The sequence below is a fragment of the Sminthopsis crassicaudata genome, chromosome 3, assembly GCF_048593235.1.
Source record: "Sminthopsis crassicaudata isolate SCR6 chromosome 3, ASM4859323v1, whole genome shotgun sequence".
In the NCBI taxonomy this organism is placed as follows: domain Eukaryota; kingdom Metazoa; phylum Chordata; class Mammalia; order Dasyuromorphia; family Dasyuridae; genus Sminthopsis; species Sminthopsis crassicaudata.
In genome coordinates, this window is record NC_133619.1 from 312712715 (window position 1) to 312734160 (window position 21446).

Below are 21446 nucleotides of genomic sequence, written 5' to 3' on the forward strand. Positions count from 1 at the left end.
TTTTACTTGTAATCTCTGAATCTGTGGGGGCATGGTCAGTCGGTTCAGTTATTTTGACATGCTCAGTGGGCAAATGCCACAGAATTAATTAGATCTGCTTTGCCGTTAGCTACTTGGATGGTCAAACAATGCACAATCCAGGCTAATAGTTATTTCTGTTGCATGGGCACAGTCTCTGAATATTTGCATTAGTAGATGCTGAGAACTTATTAGCCTGTTGGCATGCTAAGAAGTAAAAAGAAAGTAGGAGTGGGTAGCTAAGGCGCTAACAAACACTGGTTGAATGGAGATTAAAATTAGCTGTCTAGGCAAACAATGACATTTTTTTTTAAAGCTGCTTTCTTTCATAACTGATCCATCTAGTCAGTACAGTAAAGACTTGTTTTTTTAAAAACAATGGCAACATCAACAAAAGCAAGAATGAACTTATGGCGCTTTATGTAACAATTATCTAGTTTAATTCTGAGGTCTTTCAGTTCCTGGCTTACAGTCTCTCTCTCTTCTTCCTTTCTCCTGTCCTCATACTTGTCTAATCCTTTGCGACCCCATCTGGGTTTTCTTGGCAAAGATATTGGAGTGATTTGGCATTTCCTTCTCCAGCTCATTTTGCAGATGAAGAAACTGAGACAAAAAGGGTGAAGTGACTTGCTCCAGGTCACATAGCTGGTAAATGTCTGAGGTCACATTTGAACTCAGGGCTTCCTGACTATCCACTATTCAGCCAACTAGATGCTCAGCCCTCATATTAGGGGAATTCAACGTATATATTGATACTCCCTCAAGTACTTTTACCTTTCACTTCCTAAACTTGCTCATTTGTCATAACCTACTTCTCCTTTCTATCTCAGCTATATACAGAGATGGTTCTACCTTTGATCTTGCTGTCCCTCACAAGTATCCTGCTTCCATGTTTATAAACTTTGAAATTCCCCTTCCTGTTCACAATCTTTTGTTATCCCATCTCTGCTCTCTGTCCCACAAACTCTGCACTATGACTTCTAACCCTGAACCCCTAAATTCTTTCCCAGGTCATTACTTCTATACTCGCCTCCCTTCCCCATCTTGATCCTTTAGTGAGCCAGTGTATCTCAAGACCATCCTCTTCTCAATTCCCTTATCATGGAATCCTAATTCACTGATCTTGTTCTGCCAAAACTTAGCTCTGAATTAGCCCTCACCACCTTCTGTCTTTGTTTCCTCCCACATGCTGCATACTAACGAAGCTAGAAATTGACCGTATTGACTGGATCCCCTACAACTGTATGTTATAAGATAACTGCTATTTAAGATTGCAAGGTTATCTTTTTACGTTTCACTAAACCACTCACCACAGTGGTTTTTCCAAATATTTTTATTCTTCTTCAAGCCCTACAATTTCCCTTTCCCAAACCTCTTTGTTGAGAATCCTGCCTTATATTTTACAGGAAAAACTGAAGTTCCTCACCAAGAGCTTCCTCTTCTCCCCTCCTCCTCCATGCACACATCCCAGATATCTGCTCCTCTCACATGAAGAGGTGATCCTTTCCCTTGTCAAGGTAAAGCTCTCTATATGTATTGTGTCTCCAGCAGACTGTCCCCTCTCTCACTGCCACTCTCTTATCTTCAGTATCTACTTGTGCAGAGGCTCCTTCCTTATTGTCTATTGAATGTGAGGAACTTCAGTTTTTTCAGTAAAATATAAGGCAGGATTCTCAACCCAAACTGCTTTCCCAAAGTTAACAATCTCTTAAGTGACAAACTGGGCAGCCCCATGGCACAGTGGAGAGAGTGGCAGGCTAGAGTCAAGAAGATTCAGCATTGTGAGTCTCAGATACTTCCTGGCTATGTAGTCCTGGGTAAGTCATGTAAGCCAGTTTGCCTCAGTTTTCTCATTTTAAAAAATGACTTGAGAAAGTGAATGGTACTCCAGTATCTTTGCCAAGAAAATCACAAATGTCTTGAAGGGTGGGATATGACTAAACAAGTGATAAAGCTAAAGGCATTTTTTTCCATTCTCATCCTTTTTGACATCTTTGCAGTCTTTGACACTTATCAATCACTCTTCTACTTTTCTTTCTTTTTTTGTAAAATAGTTATTTTATTTTTTCCAATTACATGTAAAGGCAATTTTCAACATTCCTTCCACCCTTCCACCCATCCACTCTTCTAAAGATGGCAAGCAATCTGATATAGATTATTCATGTGCAATCATGTAAATGGTTTTCCTCATTAGTCATGTTGTAAGAGAAGAAACAGAACAAGCCTCTTGATACCTTTTCTCTACATTTTTGTGAGCCTACTATGGATGCTTCTCCTTTGCTAGGTCCAAATTACTTCCATTTACTATGACTATCCCACGGGGGCTCTCTCTAAACCCTCTTCTCTTCTCCTTATATTATGATTTCATCACTTCTCATGAATCCAATTATCTCTATCATATAATTATCTTTTTGCAATATTAGTCTTCTCTATGCTGATGATTCTCAAGTCTACTTATTTTACCTAACCTCTCTGCCAACCTCCAGTCTTGCAATTCCAACTGCTGGACATCTCAAGCTAGAATGCCCCAAAGATATCTTCAATAGTATATGTTCCAAAATGAACTCATTATTTTCTCCCTCTACCAAAATCTCCCTTCTTTCTACCTTCCCAATTACTGTTGAGACTATCACTATTCTCTTATTCATCCAAGTTGACAACCTAGCTATCATCCTTTACTCCTCATTCTCTCTCAAAGCCTGCTCCCCCAATCCGATCTATTGCCAATATCTGTCATATGAGATCCCTCTCTCTTCTGACACTATCTTAATTTTGTGTAGGCCCTTATCACCTCACACCTGGAAATCCAAAGAATCTGTTGGTTTACCAAATATTTTTCCCCATTCTAGTCCATTCTCCACTCCGCTGTCACAGATCTTCCTAAAGCAAAAGTCTGATAATGTCACTACCCTATTCAATTAATTCCTTATTACATATTAAAATCTTTTTTGGCATTCAAAAGCTTTCCTTAATTGCCCTCCTCTCCCTCCCCTCTTCCCCCATCTTCTAATCTCCTAACATCTTACAAGTACTCTGTGATTCACACTGAATCTCTTAGCTATTTCTCACACAAGCCACTCCATCACCAGGCTAGGCATTTTCGTAGATCTAGAATTCTCTTCCCTCCCATCTGTACCTCTTGGCTTCCCTCAAGTCAAAGCTAAAATCTTGTTTTCTGCAAGAATACTTTCTGGATCTCCCTTAATTCTCCTGCCTTCCCTGGGGTGATGGTTATCTGTTGTACATCACACCCTAGGCTAATTTTATCACTTGAGAATTACTCCCATCTTCCCAGGAGGAAGTAATTGGGAGAATTAATGTTAGCCCACCTCCTCATTAAAATGTCTATATAATGTGTCAGAAGACAGACTTATATCTAGATTTAAAAGATCTGTTGATTGAATCCCTCACTCAATCTTTGGTCACTGAAACCATTGGCCCAATTTACTGGTTACTGTTAGCCTAACTAACATGCTTGTAACTTTGTCTCTCAGCTTACATTCATTCTCAAAGGTAACAACAGCTTGACTGTGCATAGTTGTTTGAATGTTATCTCCTGAATCAGACTATGAGCTTCTTGAAGTTAGGGACTGTTTTTTTTTTTTTTTTTTTTTTTTTTTTTATTCCTCACACTTATAACAATGACTGGTACATAGAAGGTATGTAATATTTATTGACTAATTGGACTTCTTTTCCTCCATATAGAGAATAACTTGAAATATCATTGTACACAAAATTAAACATAATCCTATTACCTCTTCTGAGGATGTGGCCTGAGGTGAGTTGCCCTCCTCTCCTTCCCTCCTTTCCCCCATCATCTAATCTTCTGACATCTTACAGATGATGTTAGAGAAATATGGATGCCAGCACCATAAGCACAGATCCCGGGTTACCAATCCAATCAAATGCAGGAAACCAGAATTAGACACTAACCTGCAAAGGCAGCATGATAAATATTAGGCTACAAAAACAAAGGAAAAAATGGGTTCTTGTCCTCCTGGAATGTGCATACTATGTGAGAAGGGGAATACAATAAGAAAACAGACAAGTATATATATAACAGTGAAGAGCATAAGGAAAGGTTTCCCATTATGTGATGGGTGAGCTGAACCCTGAATGAAGTTAAGGATTCTAAGAGGTAGAAATGAGAATGGAATTTACAGTGATGGGGGAACCCCATCTTGCAAAAGCACAGAAATAGGAGAGAAATATCAAATTTGTATATTGTTAAGTTGATCGACTTGGCTTGAAAGTGTACTGCATAATAAGATATAAGTCTGAAAGAATAAATTAAAAGCAGATTGTGAAGAGTTTGAAATGATGAGCTGAGGAGTATATATTTTATCAAAGAAAACAAGAAGTCATGAGAAGGCAATGAATGACCTGTTTAGACTTATTCTTTCCGAGGATCATTTCGGCAGTTTGAATGAGGATGACTGAAGTGAGGAGAAATTGGAAGCAGGGAAGCCAATTAGCTGGCTATTGCAAGCCAAGAAGGCTTGAACTTCAAGGAAAGCTACTTGTTTTGGGTAATAGAACATGGCAATGCAAAGAAAGCTTGTCAAAACAATCCATGTGTGTTAGTGGTTTTAATGTTTAACACAAATGGGCAGTAAGGTATTTCTGGTGAGTACTACAATGATATTTCTAAGAAAAATAAAATACATTTATGTTTGATACATCTTTGCTATGGAGAACTTTCAACATCACATTTGTTTACTTTGCCTACATACCCCACTTTTATTTTTTAACTCTCATGGCTGTTAATGTCATTGTTGTTATTGTTGTTTATCTGTTATTCTTCAAGAAGATCATGACATCAGGGAGGTGATGCTGTGACATTCAAGTGAATTGGATTTGAATGAGGGAGGGCTGTGCAGGGCTCCCTTGGAGAAGCCATCTGGGTCCAGGGGCCAGATATAGATCAGGATGCTGAAGAAGGCTACAGTCGATACAGTGGGAGGCTTTGGCCTTTTTAAGCTAAAGTCTTTAACAGATATTAGTTTGCCTGATGGAACATCTATTCAGCTATTAAATCTAGGTAAGAAAGAAAGGAGGCAAAGAATGGCCTTTTTAACCTAATTAAAAATAGTCAAATAACGTCACTGTTGAGAGAAGAAGTCAAATCCCAGTAATGGGAAAAGCAGGAATTGCCATAGTATCAGGAAGGAAGGAGGATTGATGTAGGTATCCAGTCTTCTATACTTCATAATGTTCTTGTCCTTATCTTATATTTTCAACCTCTTTCCATACCTTTAGATACCATTCTAATATTTTTTTCCATGCCATTAATTTCCTACGGTTTCTGCTCAATTCTTCTAGATGTTATCTTGCATTTAGATTCTTTAAATAATTACAGAATATCAAGATGGAAGATAAAACACATTTCTGTAAAGTAATAAATAAATGAAAAATGATAACTAGAAGAAAAATGCTCATAGCCAGGGAAAACAATAAAATTGGAGTGTGAAGACAGAGTTAGCACCCTGGATATCTTAGAATCAGCAGGAGTCAAGCTAAAGTCCTTGGTCTTCATTCTTGGTCTTTAGGGGTAGAAGTGAATTGGATGGACATAGGATCTCTGCAACTTTCCTTTTCCTCTTCTACTGACAAAGTGAGTCTGGCTTGTTTTTATTCTACCCTCTAATCCTTCCCACAATTCTCTGTATACACTAAATGATAGGGCCAGCACAGAATAGTGGGAAGGACCATTTTCTAAGCATATGCTAATAAAGTATTGTCCAATCAGTAACTAGCCTTAAGTGCTCCTTTGTCTGAGCTCAGTGCATCAACTCAGCATTTCAGCCTTTTACACTGGAGAACCATCCTAAGAAAAGTAGGGCCAGAGATGCTAGGAATACTGATCATATATTGAGATGATATATGTAAATTGCTTTGTAAATTTTAAAGAACTAGGTAAACTTTAGAATTTTTACATTGCCATTATTATCCTAGCTTGAAGAATCCAATGACCTCCACCTCTACTAGAATCTTCTGACTTAATTCTCATGAATGTTATGATAGAAACACGAGGTGGTTGGCTTTTTGTAACCTCTGAGAGTCAGGAAACATCCTTGCAGAATTCACTTCTTTTTAAAGAACAAAGCACGGACTAAAAAGGCCCTTGAGCTGTAACTGATGATAAGTTAAATTTTAACCTTGATATGGGCAGGAAAAGAACAAAATTATATTTCATTCTTGAGATTTTTTTTCTTTTAAATGAAATATTGAGTTGTATGCTCAGTACTTTAGAAATAACTATATTCTCAAAGATTCTTATTCAAGAAGGGGGCTCAGTTTTGTAATGAAGACTTGTCAAGAAGATACAAATTGTGACTTCAAAGCCAGTATTGTCTTTTAAAATAGTATTTTGCTCTTTTCTATGTTGAATTTCAGGTTTTGTAATTTGGTTATTAGGTCACTGAGTTCAAAAAATAGCATAAGCCAATTACAACCCAGATTGTTACTAGACCCTGAAATAAGATGGTACTTTGTATTTATTATATTGCCATACTGCAATAGAACAATGTTAAATGATTTGCCCCAAATCAGAAAGCTATTGAGTGTCCGAGATTAGATTTGAACTCAGGTATTCCATAATTCCACACATGGCACTCTATCCTCTGTGCCTCCTAACCTCTGTTAAGAGATTGCATTATTACATTATTAAATGTTGCACTTTATTTTAAAGAAATGGAGAAGAACCTTTATCATCTTAATGCATTTGGTCCAAACGAGGACAGCTGACATCATCCACTAACAAATATTGTTTCACATGAAATAGAAATTGAAACCATTAGTTGGATAATTTGGATAGCTGAACTTGTTGAGTCAAAGTTTTTTTGGGGGAAGGAGGCAGCAAAGTAGTACAATGTATAGGGAATTTAGCTCTGGAGTCAGGAAGATTCTTCTTCTTAAATTTAAAATCAACCTCAAACATTTACTAAGCTGGATAAATCACAACCTTGTTTGCCTCAGTTTCCTCATCTGTAAATAGACTTGTGAAGGAAATGGCAAACCACTGTTATTTTTGACAAGAAAACCACAAATTAAAAGTCATGAAAAGTCAGATACAACTGAAAATGACTGAAAAGCACTGGATAGGTGTCTGATTTAATTTATTAGATGATCTAACGCTCTCATTTGCCTGTATTAAAAAAAAATGTCTAGAGAATCAACACTAACTTGTTGAAACTTTAGCTTAGGCCTTTCTTTCCAAACAAGTATGCAGTTTTAAGCAGAGAAAAATTCTGGGCTTATTTAATCTACCTGCTATCTCATGGTGTATATTTTTTCTTTCCCGCTTCCTCCTGAGAAACAAATTAAATAAATAGACTCACATTTCATTGTATTGATTGTTATCTTCATGAGTAATGAAGTAATTTATACATAGTGATATATTTTTATCTATTTGGTTGATCTTCAAAGAGAGTTCGAAAAGAAGATGGAATACAGTATGTGGGGGAGGGTGAAAAATTAAATAACGAAAAAGAGGAGAAAAAGGTTAAAGAATGTGATAAAGAGGGGGAACCTTATTAATTATACATAATATTAATTCTACCAACTTGTTATTACTGTTCCTTTCTCTAAACCCAGGCCATTCTTAATGTCTGTAAGAGAGTCTAACATCCACAATATTTATCTATTCTAATATTTTTTATTTTGTTTCAGGATAGATGATTTTGGTACTAATTAGCATGGTTGAGCATGAGTTGTCCTTCATTAGAAAAATTTGGGTTGTCATTTTTTCATTTCCTTATGAAATTCTTTATTATATATGGGTCAAGTGCAAATTATAATAAGAAGATATAGTTAGGTACTTGCTCCCCTATTTACATTTGGGAATACCTAAACTTATAGTAAGATATCTGTCTGGTAACAATACAAACTAGATAATATCTCTAATAAAATCATTTTCTCCATGAAATCTCATGTAAAAAGAAAACAACAGAACATCAAAATTCAGTATAGCTAGGACTTTAAAAAAATTGTATTTTTAAAAATTTCTATTTCTCCAAGAAAAATAGTGGTCATTTTCAGACAATTAGGAAGCAGAGAAGAGTGTTAGGGACTTTTCTCCTTCTGAGAATTGCCATGTATGCCATGTAAGATACCTTACCGGTGGGTAAGGTGGACCCAGGCGGTAAAGAGGGGCTTGGCATCTGAGGCAGGAGGTTGTGTCTCATAGGTGTTTCCTTGAGATGTTGAGGGGTGTGTCCTCTTGCTAGATCTTTTTTTAGGATGCAGCACTAACTCCAGGTGTTTTCCTTCTGTGGATCCACCTGGGCAGTGCTGAGTGGACTAGGCACAGGGTAATCCCAGAGGAGAGTAGATATAAATAACCAGCTTTGAGTCCATAGGTGAGAAGGATGGGGAGAGATGTAGAGAGATTCAGCAAAGCAGAGAGACACACACACAGAGACATACATACACTAGTGCTCTGGCTTCCTGCTAACCCCTGCTGAGATTACCAATAAAGAAAGGCTGTTTGGCACCTTAACATCAGCTCATCTTCATGTATATCAGGGAATATTGGTATGTATGGCCCTTGCAATCAGTGGCAATTACCCTAGCCTTGGTGGGAGGTTACAGAAGAGTGATTTTTTTTTTTTTCCCCTAAAGACAAAACTACTGTGAAAGTATTTCACAACCTTCTCAACTAGCTTTAAATAATAGTAGTCTATGGTGACTAAAAGACCTACTCAATTTAAAATTTTTTGACATATACATGGCAGAGACATGCTTTTCCAAATCTTTTATTTTCTAGCCTTTAGCCAACTGTATGATATAGTCTACTGCACAATATTATTTGTCAAAATCTATCTATTCCCTTCCAAGATCATAGAGAGTAGAATCATAGATTTGGAGCTCAAAGGGATTTTAGGAGCCATCCTAAGATGCTTTACCTCTTCATCTTTCAGGGAGGAAACTGAGGCTCAGAGAGATTAAGAAATATGCCTAAAGCAGAATGTGCTCAACATGTATATGTATAGATTATTCTCATAAAACTTTTATGTGGCCAGGAAAAATTCACTGAAAATTTTAAGAACAAAGATAATTATCTTGTTATCAAGAAAAGTTGAAGGGTATTTTTGACCAAACAAATGCCTACATGGGCCTGGTCACTGACAAAAAGCTGACATTTGCTTTACACTGAATAAGGATCAAGAAATTCACTGAGAATCTAGCTATTTCTTCCATCTCAAACCTGCACAAAAGTTCTGTCAAGGAAGGAAAGCCCATAAAGGAAAAGGAAACCCTTCAGCCAAGCAAATCAAATGCAAAGGCAGCCTGCTATTAAGCAGAGATGGAGCAGAGACAAGGAAACCTACAAATTCTGTCTTCATGAGGGCAGCAAGAGGAAATAGTATCCCTACAAAATCCCAGGGTGGTCTGAAGACCCCAGTATGAAGACTCTGGAAGTCCCAGGGAGAGGATATAAGCAGCACTCCTACTTAGCCTTTGCTGATTCCCCTTAAATATAGTGAGTGCCTTCCCTGTAATAATTCTAATCTGTCCTCCAAAGAGCTTGCTTATACATAGTTGTTTCCACACCGATTTCTCCATTAGATTGTGAACTCCTTCAAAGCAGAGACTGTTCTCTGCCATGCTTTGTTTCCCAACAGTTTAGCACAGTGCTTAGTACAGAGCAGGAGCTTAATGCTTATTGTCTGAACTTATGGCCAGGGTCTCTGAGATCCCTAACACTTTGCTATGAGACATTAGAGAGGGCCCTGAAGTTCCAGCACTCTGAACTTCAAAAATTATTGGGCAGGGAAAAGGGTATGGGGGCAAACCAACTCTGGGAGTTGGTCAGTTCAAGAACCCTGGCTGAGATCAAGCAGGGTGGACATCACCCACCAAAAAGCACAATGTGGGGCAGAGGTTTTTCCTGAAACAAAGGCTCAGTTCAGGAATATTAAATCATAGGTTCTGAAACAAAAGTGCATCTTCTTAATTTTAATATTCTTCTAATGTTAATAATATATGGTTGCATCTAAATGGCACAATAAGTAGAAAGTTGGACTTGGAATCAGGAAGTACTTAATTAAAATCTGGCTCAGATATTTACTAGTTGTATATGTTAGACAAATCATTTAATCTTTGTTTCAGTTTAATACTCTGCAAAATGGCGTTAATAACAACATCTACTACCCAGGGGGATTGTGAGAATGATATCTATGATGGACTAATATAAACATCATAATGATTATAGTAGTGTCTGAAGAATTAAAGTTGAAGGGCAATGGAAAGATGCTTGACTGACTTCAATGGAAAGGTGCATGACTCGCTTGAGAGGATGGAAACATATTATGTAAACCTGAATTTAATTAATTAGGGGATTAAAAAGGAAAGGTAGTTGATGTTATCAAAGAAACCAAATTTTAATAAAGAAAACAGATTGGTTATATAAATGGAGGAAAACCAATGGACCATGTCCTTCAGTGGTATAAGAGAATGCAGCAAATTTATATGATGGGGATGAAGGGTCACATAGGATAGATAGCTTGCTCTGTAGATCATTGAAAGTCAGAATTCTCACATCATGAAATCACAGACATATTAGAGAGTTTTAATACATTTCATAATAGAGTTATTTGCATACCCTAAATTCCAAAAATAAGAGTTATGCTCCTTGTAGTTCAGAGATAAATTTTATTTAGTTTTATATCCCTGTTCCTCAACCCCAATATGGTGCCTTCATGGAACAGGTCTTTAGGAAATGTTAATCTAACTTGTTACTTCTATTCCTGTTAAAGGTTTATGAGAATCTCTAGAATATGTAATGAGAAACAAAGACAAGCCCATTAATAAAAATTTCTAATTACTTTATTAAAATTATATTCCATCTTAAATCATCAGGTTCACAATTACATAATATATGTGTATATATTTACATATATACACACAAGAATAAGGTATCTTAGACATTCTGATAATGTTCAGTAAGGTATAATAATTTTTTAAATTTAGCAATATGAAATGTAATAGAACTTAAGAAAAAACTGAGCAGAGAACAAAGTACAATAAATTTTAATAAGAACCTATTGCAGATTCTGGAATGATTGTTGCATGCATATCCCTAGTCATATTTGACTTCTCCTTTAGTTTTGACTGGAGTAATGTATGTTCCACTACACCAATTCTAATGTCCATTTGGACTGTTTCTTGCTTCAGTTTGGTTAAGCTCTGTTTAATCTTTACCAAAGGAGCTGTAAAAAAAAACATAACAAAGAATAAAACTGTACTTTTGGAGTGTTGGTCTACTGTTAAATTTGCATAATAATTTCATAATCTTTGCCTTTATGCAAAAGAAAGAAAAATTTAAAAATATAGCCAACCATTCACTGTTGTCTACTCAGTTTTGCTGTGGCATTTTGGGCATTTGCAACATTTTCCAAAGTGGAAAAGACCTTATTTTTGATGTGCTGTGTCCAAACTTTTTTTTTTTTTTTTTAAGGTGAAAGGTGACTGCTGGAAAGGTAAGGATGAATAAACAAGATTTTATGTGCCCTTTTTGAGCTGTCACATATGTAGATTGGTAGAGACTAGAAAGAGAAAGCAGTGAAGGTCAGTCACTTTCCATATTAGGGGAGTAGGACTGTATGGTGTGATTCAGTGTGGGAAATCTATGGCTCTATTTGGGAGAACTTTGCATAATTTTAGGAAAATTGAAAATATATATGTATGGATATTAGCTCACTGGAGAAGTTGATTTTTGATATTGATTCTTTTTGCCCTTTTCATGTCTACTGTGGGAAGAAAAACTTAACATAAAATCATTCCCATGACAACTTTTGTGCCCATTTGTATTAAAAAAAAAATCAACAATATTATGGCTGCACCTTGAATAGAAATCTTTTACCACATGGTACGATTCTGTTCAATAAATTATTTATGTACTTTTTGCTCACTTTTGAATTCATTAAAGAGTAAAATAAAAAAAATCAAAGTGAGTCAGTCAACAAGTTACTAAGTGAAGTATAATCAGGAAAATAATGTTTTGAAAATTAGAAGTCTTTTTCGTAATATATATTTCTTCTCCAGCAAGTTAAATAACTAATTCATGCATTATCTTAGTAACATTTTGCTAAGTTGATTTTTTATTGAGTAACCATTCATCTCTTTCATTGATATACTGTTTCCTTAAAATGAGCATATACTTACCACCATCAGTCATGCTGCTGCCCTTTTCTTCCATTTCCAGCTTTACCTTTTCTAATTCTTCTGTAATCTTAAATTGAAGGGGGAAAAAAAGGTTTTCATGAACTCTGCATCTTTACCATTTTCAGAAGAAAAAATCAAGTATTTAGAATAAGTAATCTGGTCATGATTCCAGTGATAAAAAAAAATGCATATGTTTGGCGTGGTAATCTTTGGTTTACCTACTTTGGATTATCCTGAATGGAAGTGATCAGCAGCTACAACCCCATTTCACTTTTGGGTCTTTCTCACTGTACAATCTTGGAATTGCCTAATTAACATAATAAGACTGAGCCCTATATACTTGTTGCCATTAATCAATGGTATCTCCTAGTTCCCAAGTAGAGATGATTAGGTAGCAGGTCCTGGTCACATCAAGAAAGCAGAAACTTTCAAGACTCCACTCTATCTCTTATATAAATTCCTTCACCATCCCGATGGTGAAAACTGGTGCTATGTTGCACCTGAGGGCAAAGCATTCTATGACATCCCTTCCCTTGTATCTGAGCTACTTGATGACATGTGCTCAATCAACCTACTTTTTTTTTTTTTACTTTGCCTGCCTCCTCAGTTCTTGTAGCTTTTTAAGAGCCTCATAGAAGATTCCCTGAACATAATTATCCTTTTGACCTGTGCTATGTGGTACCCATCCAACTCACTCCCCTCCCTTACCTACTTAATAGAGCCACTAAAGGACAAGATACACAGTTTCACAGATTTTCATCTTCAAATAATTTTATATTAACATTAAAATTAACCAAATTAGTTTTCCTTTCATTTTTCCAGGCTACAAGATAGTAGAATATATCTATTAAAATTGTTTTAGGAACTAAGTATTCAAGATGTGCAATTATTTCATGAGATATGCATATCCTACTATGCTATTCCCTAATAATCAGTCATTAATTAAAACAGTATAAACATCAAAGAAGCTTTGGGATTCCTAAAAGCTTCATATTTATCTTTTCAGTATTGAAACTTTGAGAGAAAAGATATTCCTTTTTCCCTTAAGTTTGGTACATAACAAAAAACTTTACATACATTGTGGCAAAATGTTAAAATACAAAGCTTGGCAAAACATTACCTGCTGAAACAAATACTGTTTAGAATTCTGTAATACTAAAATTAAAAAAAAAAAGTCCAAGCTGTATCTCGTTTTAAGTTCTTATCTGCAAGCCTACATCTGGACTATTATGTGCATGCAGTAACATAAACCTACATTTAAAAATGTGGCCAATTACTTATTTGTTAATTATGAAAAATATCTGATATGAGCTAGACATAATTATTGAAATTTAATAGGTTTTGTTTTATCATAATTTAGAAAAAAATACTCCCAAGACATAATACTCATTCAAATAAAGCAAGTTTTTTTTTTTTTTTCTACACCTACAAGTTACAACTGGAAAAATTACCTCTTTTAGAGAACTAAATGATTCCCTGGAATACTTAAATTGTTGATTTCCCTAATATATCCACGTACTTTGTTTCCAGAGAAGGCTTTATTTGCTTGGGTGCACCACAGAATTAGATTCATAGCATTTCTAATGTTATATTATCAAATTATTTTAAAATCATTAGCAAGTTTTTCTCATTTTTCCCTGAGGCAGGTTTAATCCTATTAAGAAGAATAGCTTATGAAATAGTACTAGATTGAGAATAAAGAAAATGTGGGGTTTAGCCCCAAAATGGCCACTAATCTTGGTCAACTTAAATTTTGTGTGTTTTAGATTTTTCACTAAAAAATGGGAAACAGAATCTAGAATCTTCTCACTTCTAAGAACATAAGAATAAATTGAACAATAGATGTGAATGGCATAAAACCCTCAAAAGGAAGTTATTATATTAGTATCTCTCCTCTTTCTTAATAGTGAAACAGATAAAAATAGGTAAAATAAAAACTCTAGATTATAGGAAGAATGAATTGTTATTAAAAACATTGCTCATATGGTACAGAATCTTAAGACTAGTGTTCTACTTTTTACATTATATATTTCTCTTAATCTGATGTGTATTATGATTTATACAATTAGATATTTAACCATATATGCAAGAATTTTCAATTAGAAAATTAAAGGTTTTTATCCAATAAAAGATTATTAAAAGTCACAGGACATTTGTATAATTAAAATGACTGCAGAAAACATTAACCAATACAGAAAATAAATATTTGTGCTCACAGAATGGCTTTCACACAACTAAATGTAGGATCTGAATGCCCAGGTAACTGGAGGATCAACAAAGTAGAAGAGTTGTTTATATACCTCGGAAAGAATTCTAGTTCTTTCAGTTACTCCTCCATTTCCCTGCTGGTATCTTTCCCTTGCCTGAAAAAGAAGACATTTAATTTAGTCACACATCTAAAATAGAAGCACAAGATTACTTAAATATGGCCATTCTGCAGTTGCCATTTCTGCATATCATTTTATGACAAAGGCCTCTTTTTTTGTGGATATGTTTGTGAAAGTAACGATTAAGTGCAGCTAATGAACATTATGGCCTTTTGAAATATATCTTAACTACAGTACTATGAAATGATAGCATTATCTTTGTTTTAGGATTTTTCTTTGTATAACTTGCAAAATCATTGTTCAATGTAAAAATCATTTTCTGTTATTATTCTTAAAGCAATATGGGAGAATAGTTTGTGTTCACTTTGATCTGCACAGCAAGCAGGGAGAGCTGGTTCTAAAATTCAATTAAAATAGACTATCATGCTCAGCAATTTACCAGATTTAAAAGGATGACTATAATCAGTTTGCATACAGTTTTAGGGAAATAATGTTAAGGAAATGGTTAATATTAATGCTCAACACTTACAGAATGGTTTTAATCTATTTCCAAAGCATTTTTAAAGAAATAACAATACATATGCTTATAGAACATGTGGTCAATCTAAGAGAATAGGGGCATGGAAATTGTCTCAAATAAAGAACACTGTCAACTTTGTTTTTTTTTTTATGGGGAATCCTCTGAAAACAACCAAAATATTGGGATTTTTCTACTATTTAAGAAAAGTCTTTACCTCTTTTCCTTTCCCTACTTTCAGTGGATGCAAGTGCTAAACCCTATGCTAAACCTTTTTACCCCAACTTTTAGAAAAATTGCCATCAAATTCTGTCAATCTTAAAAGTGCAGAACTTTAAAATACTTCTGATTTAATTAGCTGGCACATGTATCTTGGATTTGTTTTGTTTAATCATTTTTTAGTTGTGTCTGACTCTTTGTGACCTCTCTTGGGATTTGTTTTTGGCAAAGATACTGGAGTAGTTTGCCATTTCATTCTCAAGTTCATTTTAAAGATGAGGAAACTAAGGCAAAGTTAAGTGACTTGACCAGGGTCACATAGCTAAATAAGTGTCTTGAGGCTGAATTTGAACTCAAATCTTTCTGACTCTAAGTCCTACACTCTATCCACTGTGTTATGTAGCTAGTTGCTTTGTGCCATCTGAGTGCTCCTAGCTATCTTGGGGTTTTGTTATAATAAAAAGTCTTCCCCATTTTCAATCCTTCTTCAGTGTATCTAAGATTCCACTGATATAAACATATCTCATTGAGACAGATCCAGACATTTCCATATCTTTTCATTCTTCCCAATTTTTTGCCACTGTTTTCTAAAAACTTGCATACAGTGTCTACCCAATGTCTTTGATGACTTGGCTTCATTTTTGATATTTCTTGGATAATAATGCAGCACTCAGGTCTGTCCATCTGTTATCATTACTCTTACTACATAACCACCCCATTTTCTTTCCTAGTAATATACCCTAGCCAAAGATTATTGTACTTTCTTTATTTTGGGTCACATGCCTTTTCTAATACCTTTTTTGACTGTCAGTATTACTGAATCATATTGAGTTTCAGTTCATTAAAATTTTCAGATCTTTTTTCACACCAATTGCTGCCTAGTTATGCTTCCTTTACATTTATGAATTAGTATTTTGAATCCAAGTAAGTTAAGTTTCATTTAATAAGATTCATCTAATTGTCCTAATTTCTTGACAGTTTTTTTAATTCATGCTTCTATGAATCAATGCACTAGTGATCTCTCTTGTTTTGTATCTTCTGAAAATATAAACAATGTTATCTATGCCTTCATTTAAGGCACTGATAAAAATACTGAAAAGCATAGGACCAAAATCAGCAATCCAAAAAACTATCACCATTCTAATAAGTTTGGTCATACAGTTAAGTTCTGACTCATCTCCTCAAGGAGAGTATGACAAACTTTTCTGAATGCTTTGCTGAAATCTAAGTAAACTATATCTATATCCACCATTTTCCTGATCTACTAGTGTAGAAACTCTTTACCAAAAATAAAAATGACAGAAGTGTACTATGACCTGTTCTGGATAAAACCGTGCCGCCTAGTCTTTCTAAATGGTTACAAATTACTCCTTTAACAATAACTTCTAGAATTTATACAGGAAATCTGTCAAACTTACTGGTTAGATGTTAGTTCTCTGATATCCTCATTTTAAATAACAAGGACAATTATCAGTCCTCTCTATTCCTGTGGTACCTGCTAGAGGCTCATCTAGTTTTGGTTACTTGATTTCACTAATGGCAGCTGTGTCTCTCATCTTTGATTTTGACTTTCTATTAACTCTTTTATTTCGTACTGTTCAGTCCAGATATGGACAGATATTTTGGCAGGGAAAACAGAAACAAAGCTGAATAGTTCAATTTTCTCCTTTAACCTGTCATCTTAATTATATTAGGAAGAAGTCTTACTCCTCCTTTGCTCCTACTTTTTCTACTAATGTAACTAAAAAGGCTTTTGTGGTGTTGTCCTTAACATTCACTTCTAACCTCAGCTCATTCTGAGTGTTAGCATTTCTGCCAGTATTCTTTCAAGTCATATTCTTATGTATTTATTCTCTGTTAACTTGCTTGATTCAATCTTTTAAAAATCTAAATAAACTGATGAATCCATTCACTCTCTATATAAATTTCTTTATGTGGATAACTCTTTTATTTTTCCTTTATTGAAATTGTTTTTGTTTATATCTTTAGAATTCTATTCTTGAAAGCTTCCCATCCTTTGGAAGACTTACTTCCCCTGTGGAATTTTAGGTCATGGGAATCTACCCATTCATTTCTGAACTTTGAAATTCAGCCTCCCCAAAGTTGGGGTGCATATCAGACGATATCTGGCTTTCCTCTTCTGCCCCAAGACAAATTATAAGATGAAATGGTCACTTCCCCATAAAGTCCCTATTATTTCTACTTCAACAACCAGTTTCTTCTTATTGCCCAAATCTGGTACAAAATAGCTCCCCTTGTTTTCTCCATCTTTTGAAGAATGAAATTATCATTGTTGACTCAGGAATTTATTAGCTGCTCTAATTTGAAGAAAGCTTTAGCAGATAACCAGAACATTTTAGTCCCTAATTGCAAAAAGTCTTTTGAATCAGATTTGTTAAGACTCCACACCAAACAAGAAAATTTTTACCAGCCCTCACTAGGTGCCCTCCATCTCTGGCCAAGAGCCTATTGTTTCTGTACTTTAAGACATGGTCCAGAAATCCAAATTCTGTTCTCATACATTATCTTCTTACTCAGCTGTTCACTTTGCAAATCAATCTTCCTTTCCAAAATCCCTCCCTTCAATTGGCAGCAGTGATAAAAACACCACCTGTGCCCCAAAGGTTTCCAATTTTTTGCCCAGAACTTTATAATTCCTAGCAGAGCTTACTTCATTCCTTATGGAGATATCATCTGTCCTCTTCTGAATCACTAGAAATAGATGGTGATTGTCAGGTTTAAAACCTCTTAGTTATACAAATGTGAAAATGCAGCACGTTTCAGAAAACTACCCTGCCTATTCCCTGCTTGTTTTCTTCAAGAATGTCTTCAAAGTATACAAAGACCAGACTTAGAGAGATTTTACAGGGATGAAAAAAGTAGATATATGGATCAGTAGTTGTAGATATTTTTTAGTTATCTTCTTGGGGATAATTATATTTCTTGTGATTTTTTTCTATTTTTTTCAGGCTCTTTTCTTATTTTGGAAAGCTTGAAAATGAATCTAAGAACTTTAAAAATTTTGTCATCTGTAGGATGAATTTCTTCATCATTTCTTTATTTAGCAAAGTCTGCTCATTGTTCCTTTATATTTGTAAATACATTCTTACTCCCTCTTCTCATAATGGGTGGTAAGAGGGTAAAGTAAAATGTGTAAATGTAGTGGTTCTGTTATTATCAATTAGACTGAATTGAGTCTTTGCTTGCTTTAGAAAAGCTGGCATATGTTCCACTTTTCATCTCTCTCTCTCTCTCTTTTTTTTTTTTTTTTCATTTATAAATGTTGGAATGATCTGGCTTAGCTGGGTCTCATTCCAAGATCACTCTGGAAACTCATTTTCCTTTCAACTACTTTTCATGATTCTGTGAGATATCAGATATACCAAAATATTTTGTAATATTTCACAGATGAGAGTTTGTACTCTAAATTAATGATGCCAAACTCAAATAGAAATGGGGGCCACTAACTATTTATAAAGATTCCTGTGTACTGCATGTAGACTTTGAAAATACGTCATATTATTATATGTGCTTTTTCTTATTTATGTTTTAATAAATGTTTCCCAATTATATTTTAATCCAGTTCAGACTGCACTTGTAAGTGTTATTGATGAGAGTTAGGTAAGGGGTAACCCCTTTTGGTTTGGTGCAAGGATACATAGTTAAATGCAGTCTAGTGATGGCGCAGAGTCCCCTGTAAAGGAATTTATAGACCCCAAAATCTAGATTGACAAAAAAGGTTTATTGTAGGGTTTTGGAAGTAAGGGTAAAGGTAGAAATATGCCAGGGCCAGAGCTGGTCATCAGGTGGACAGGAATCCTTGGCATGAATGATGTAAGAATGCCATGTTTGGGGCCCCTGCAAAGAGTGGGCTCCAGAGTTCCTTTTTTTATAATGGGGGTTCTTGGTGATATTGAAGGTGGGTGGAGTCCCAGGCTCTTGGTGGGTTTTGGCCAGGGTTAGAATTTAATAGTATTAAATGGGTTTTTAGATAAGGAGGAAGCTATTTGTGGGGGTTGGTGAAACCTGAGCAGATAGTGGAGGCTGGGAAAGCCGAAGTTAGCTCAGATCCAGTGGGGACTTGGAAAGCCCGGATATCATTGGAATTCAAAAAGGGTGCTTTTTGACCAGGATTTGTGAATCAAAGATCATAGCTTCTTCATCCATGGGGGTGGTTGAGAATCGGAAAGGAATCTTAAAGGGACCTCAACCCACATCATTATGAGCCACACATGGTCAGCCAACTATCTGTTTGACACTTCTTGAAATTAATATTGTCTTTGGTTACCCTACATTTCTGCTTGACAAGAAGATAAGGTGCTTGTTAGTTAAGGTGGTTTCTCTGATTTTTTTCATATTCTACTGACATGTTCATTAAACTTTTCTGTAAAATTTTAATGCTATCATCCTCTTCTATACAATTTTGTAAATGAACTGATATATAAAATGTCTTTGGTGGCTATGTCTCCTTCCCTTGAGGAAAGCAAGTGGTTGCTAGCAAGGTATTCCAGTATTTTTGATTTACTCCTTGTGGTGTCTATTTTAAATAGTTAAATTTTTCTAAAAAATGATGACAATAGTCTAATGAATTGTGATAATTATTTTTGTCTATTTTCATTTTTTTTTCTCTCTCTGGGCCAATAGCTTATTAACAGGGTGAGTTGTAAGTGTTCTAATCATACATACTTCTCATTTTACTTGCTTATATTTACTATTAATTTTGCTCTAATATGGATTATACCAAAACAGTCATCATGTGTTTTTGCTCTTTAAGAGTTAATTTAATTTTTTAATGCTATTTGGTAGTGTACATAGTTGAGGCTTAAAGCTATTTGATAAACTAAATTGATAAAAGCTTTCTGAATAATTTGTAAATCTTTGACTTCTTTCATTTCTTGATTCCTAAATATATTTCTCAATAATATAACTTTTGCCATTCTCTACTTTGCACCAACTTTTCTCAAAGTTTGTTACTCTAGATCATGTTCCTCAGCAATGTGAACCTAGATCTCTACTGACATGGATATAAGTTCAAGGACCTTCATTCTCAAGATGACCTTTAAAAAGGAAATTAAAGGCTTTGCATATATAACTGAAAAAGGGGGTAATTGGATGTGCTGACTACTTAGCTTCCAAGATTACCATGAGAATGAATATGTGGCTATTATCAAGAATTTCACATTTTTCTAAAGAAAGGTGTTAAGTTAATGCAAAGGATTAGGATCATTAACCAGAATTCTTAATAGTCATTAGGTTACCTCACTCAGCTGGGCTTGAGCAGCTCGATACTCTTGAACCAAGTGCTCAAGTTGATTGTTGATATATTTTTCTCGACTGCTGATCTTTTCCAGGGTCCTACTGATCTCATTATGGAGCTTGTCCAAAAATCCCTAGAAATTTCATGGAATTTTCAGTAAGAAAGAAACTTTACAAAAATCTTTTTTCAAAATCCAAGTGAAATATGTTTATCATTCTATAACCCTGCTCAACTTCTCTAAAGACACATATGAAAAATATTTCTGAAATTTTTATTTATTAAAAAAGTTTAGTAAAGTTACTTTAGGCATGTTTTGCAAATTTTATGTTTATGTCATTATCACTGCATTTTTCTGTCTTGATGGAGAAAATCTCCTTCAACTCTGCCTCAGTGAGGGACCAGAAGGAGGGAAACAAGACAATTTCATTCTGCTATCTAGGTGGAGTTGGTTTGAATTCCAACTCTATTCAATTAAAGAAACTCATTCTATTCAAATTCCAGGTCAAGCTGAAACTCAGCAAGTAGATGAGCCAACTTGGGATTCTATCCACTAACCCCTTTCAGTTTGTAGCCAAAGCTCCTATCTAAAATCCTCTCTTTGAAGATTCCAAACATGCTATACTATGGCATGCTAGGCTATGCCATGCTATGCCAAGGAAGCTTCTGTCCACTGGATAATATTCTTTTCCAGTGCCAGCCTCTCTTTACCCTCACCTATTTTCTTAGCGAAACTTTATGCCTCTCTATCAGGATTTCTAACCTTACTTCCCAATCCCTATAATAAACCTTTTATCAATCAAGTTTTTCGGGTCTGTAAATTCCTTTACAGAGAATCTCTGCGCTGCCAGAAGGGAGTCCCCAAAGCTCCCTAGCCTTGTGCTGAATCCCAAAAGGGTGTAGGGGAACCAAACCTCTCCATTTGGTTCCCTGAACCCCGAAC

The 21446-nt window shown here is 35.2% G+C and overlaps 1 protein-coding gene across 3 annotated transcripts in view; it reads right to left on the bottom strand.

Annotated features, from left to right (window-relative positions):
- Positions 1-3931: 3931 nt before the first annotated feature.
- IFT57 (intraflagellar transport 57) overlaps positions 3932-21446 on the bottom strand; it is an 89157-nt gene continuing 71642 nt past the window's right edge. Inside the window, exons 8-11 of one of the 3 annotated variants that reach the window (XM_074301117.1) lie at positions 20508-20639; positions 14487-14549; positions 12187-12253; positions 3932-3951 (exon numbers count right to left, since the gene is read on the bottom strand). In XM_074301117.1, the coding sequence (XP_074157218.1) occupies positions 3947-3951; positions 12187-12253; positions 14487-14549; positions 20508-20639 (267 nt within the window). In that variant the 3' untranslated portion in view covers positions 3932-3946. Of the gene's footprint in view, positions 3952-10832; positions 11232-12186; positions 12291-14462; positions 14550-20507; positions 20640-21446 lie in introns of those variants that run through there. The other 2 variants (XR_012488065.1, XM_074301116.1) reach the window with 2 other exon arrangements.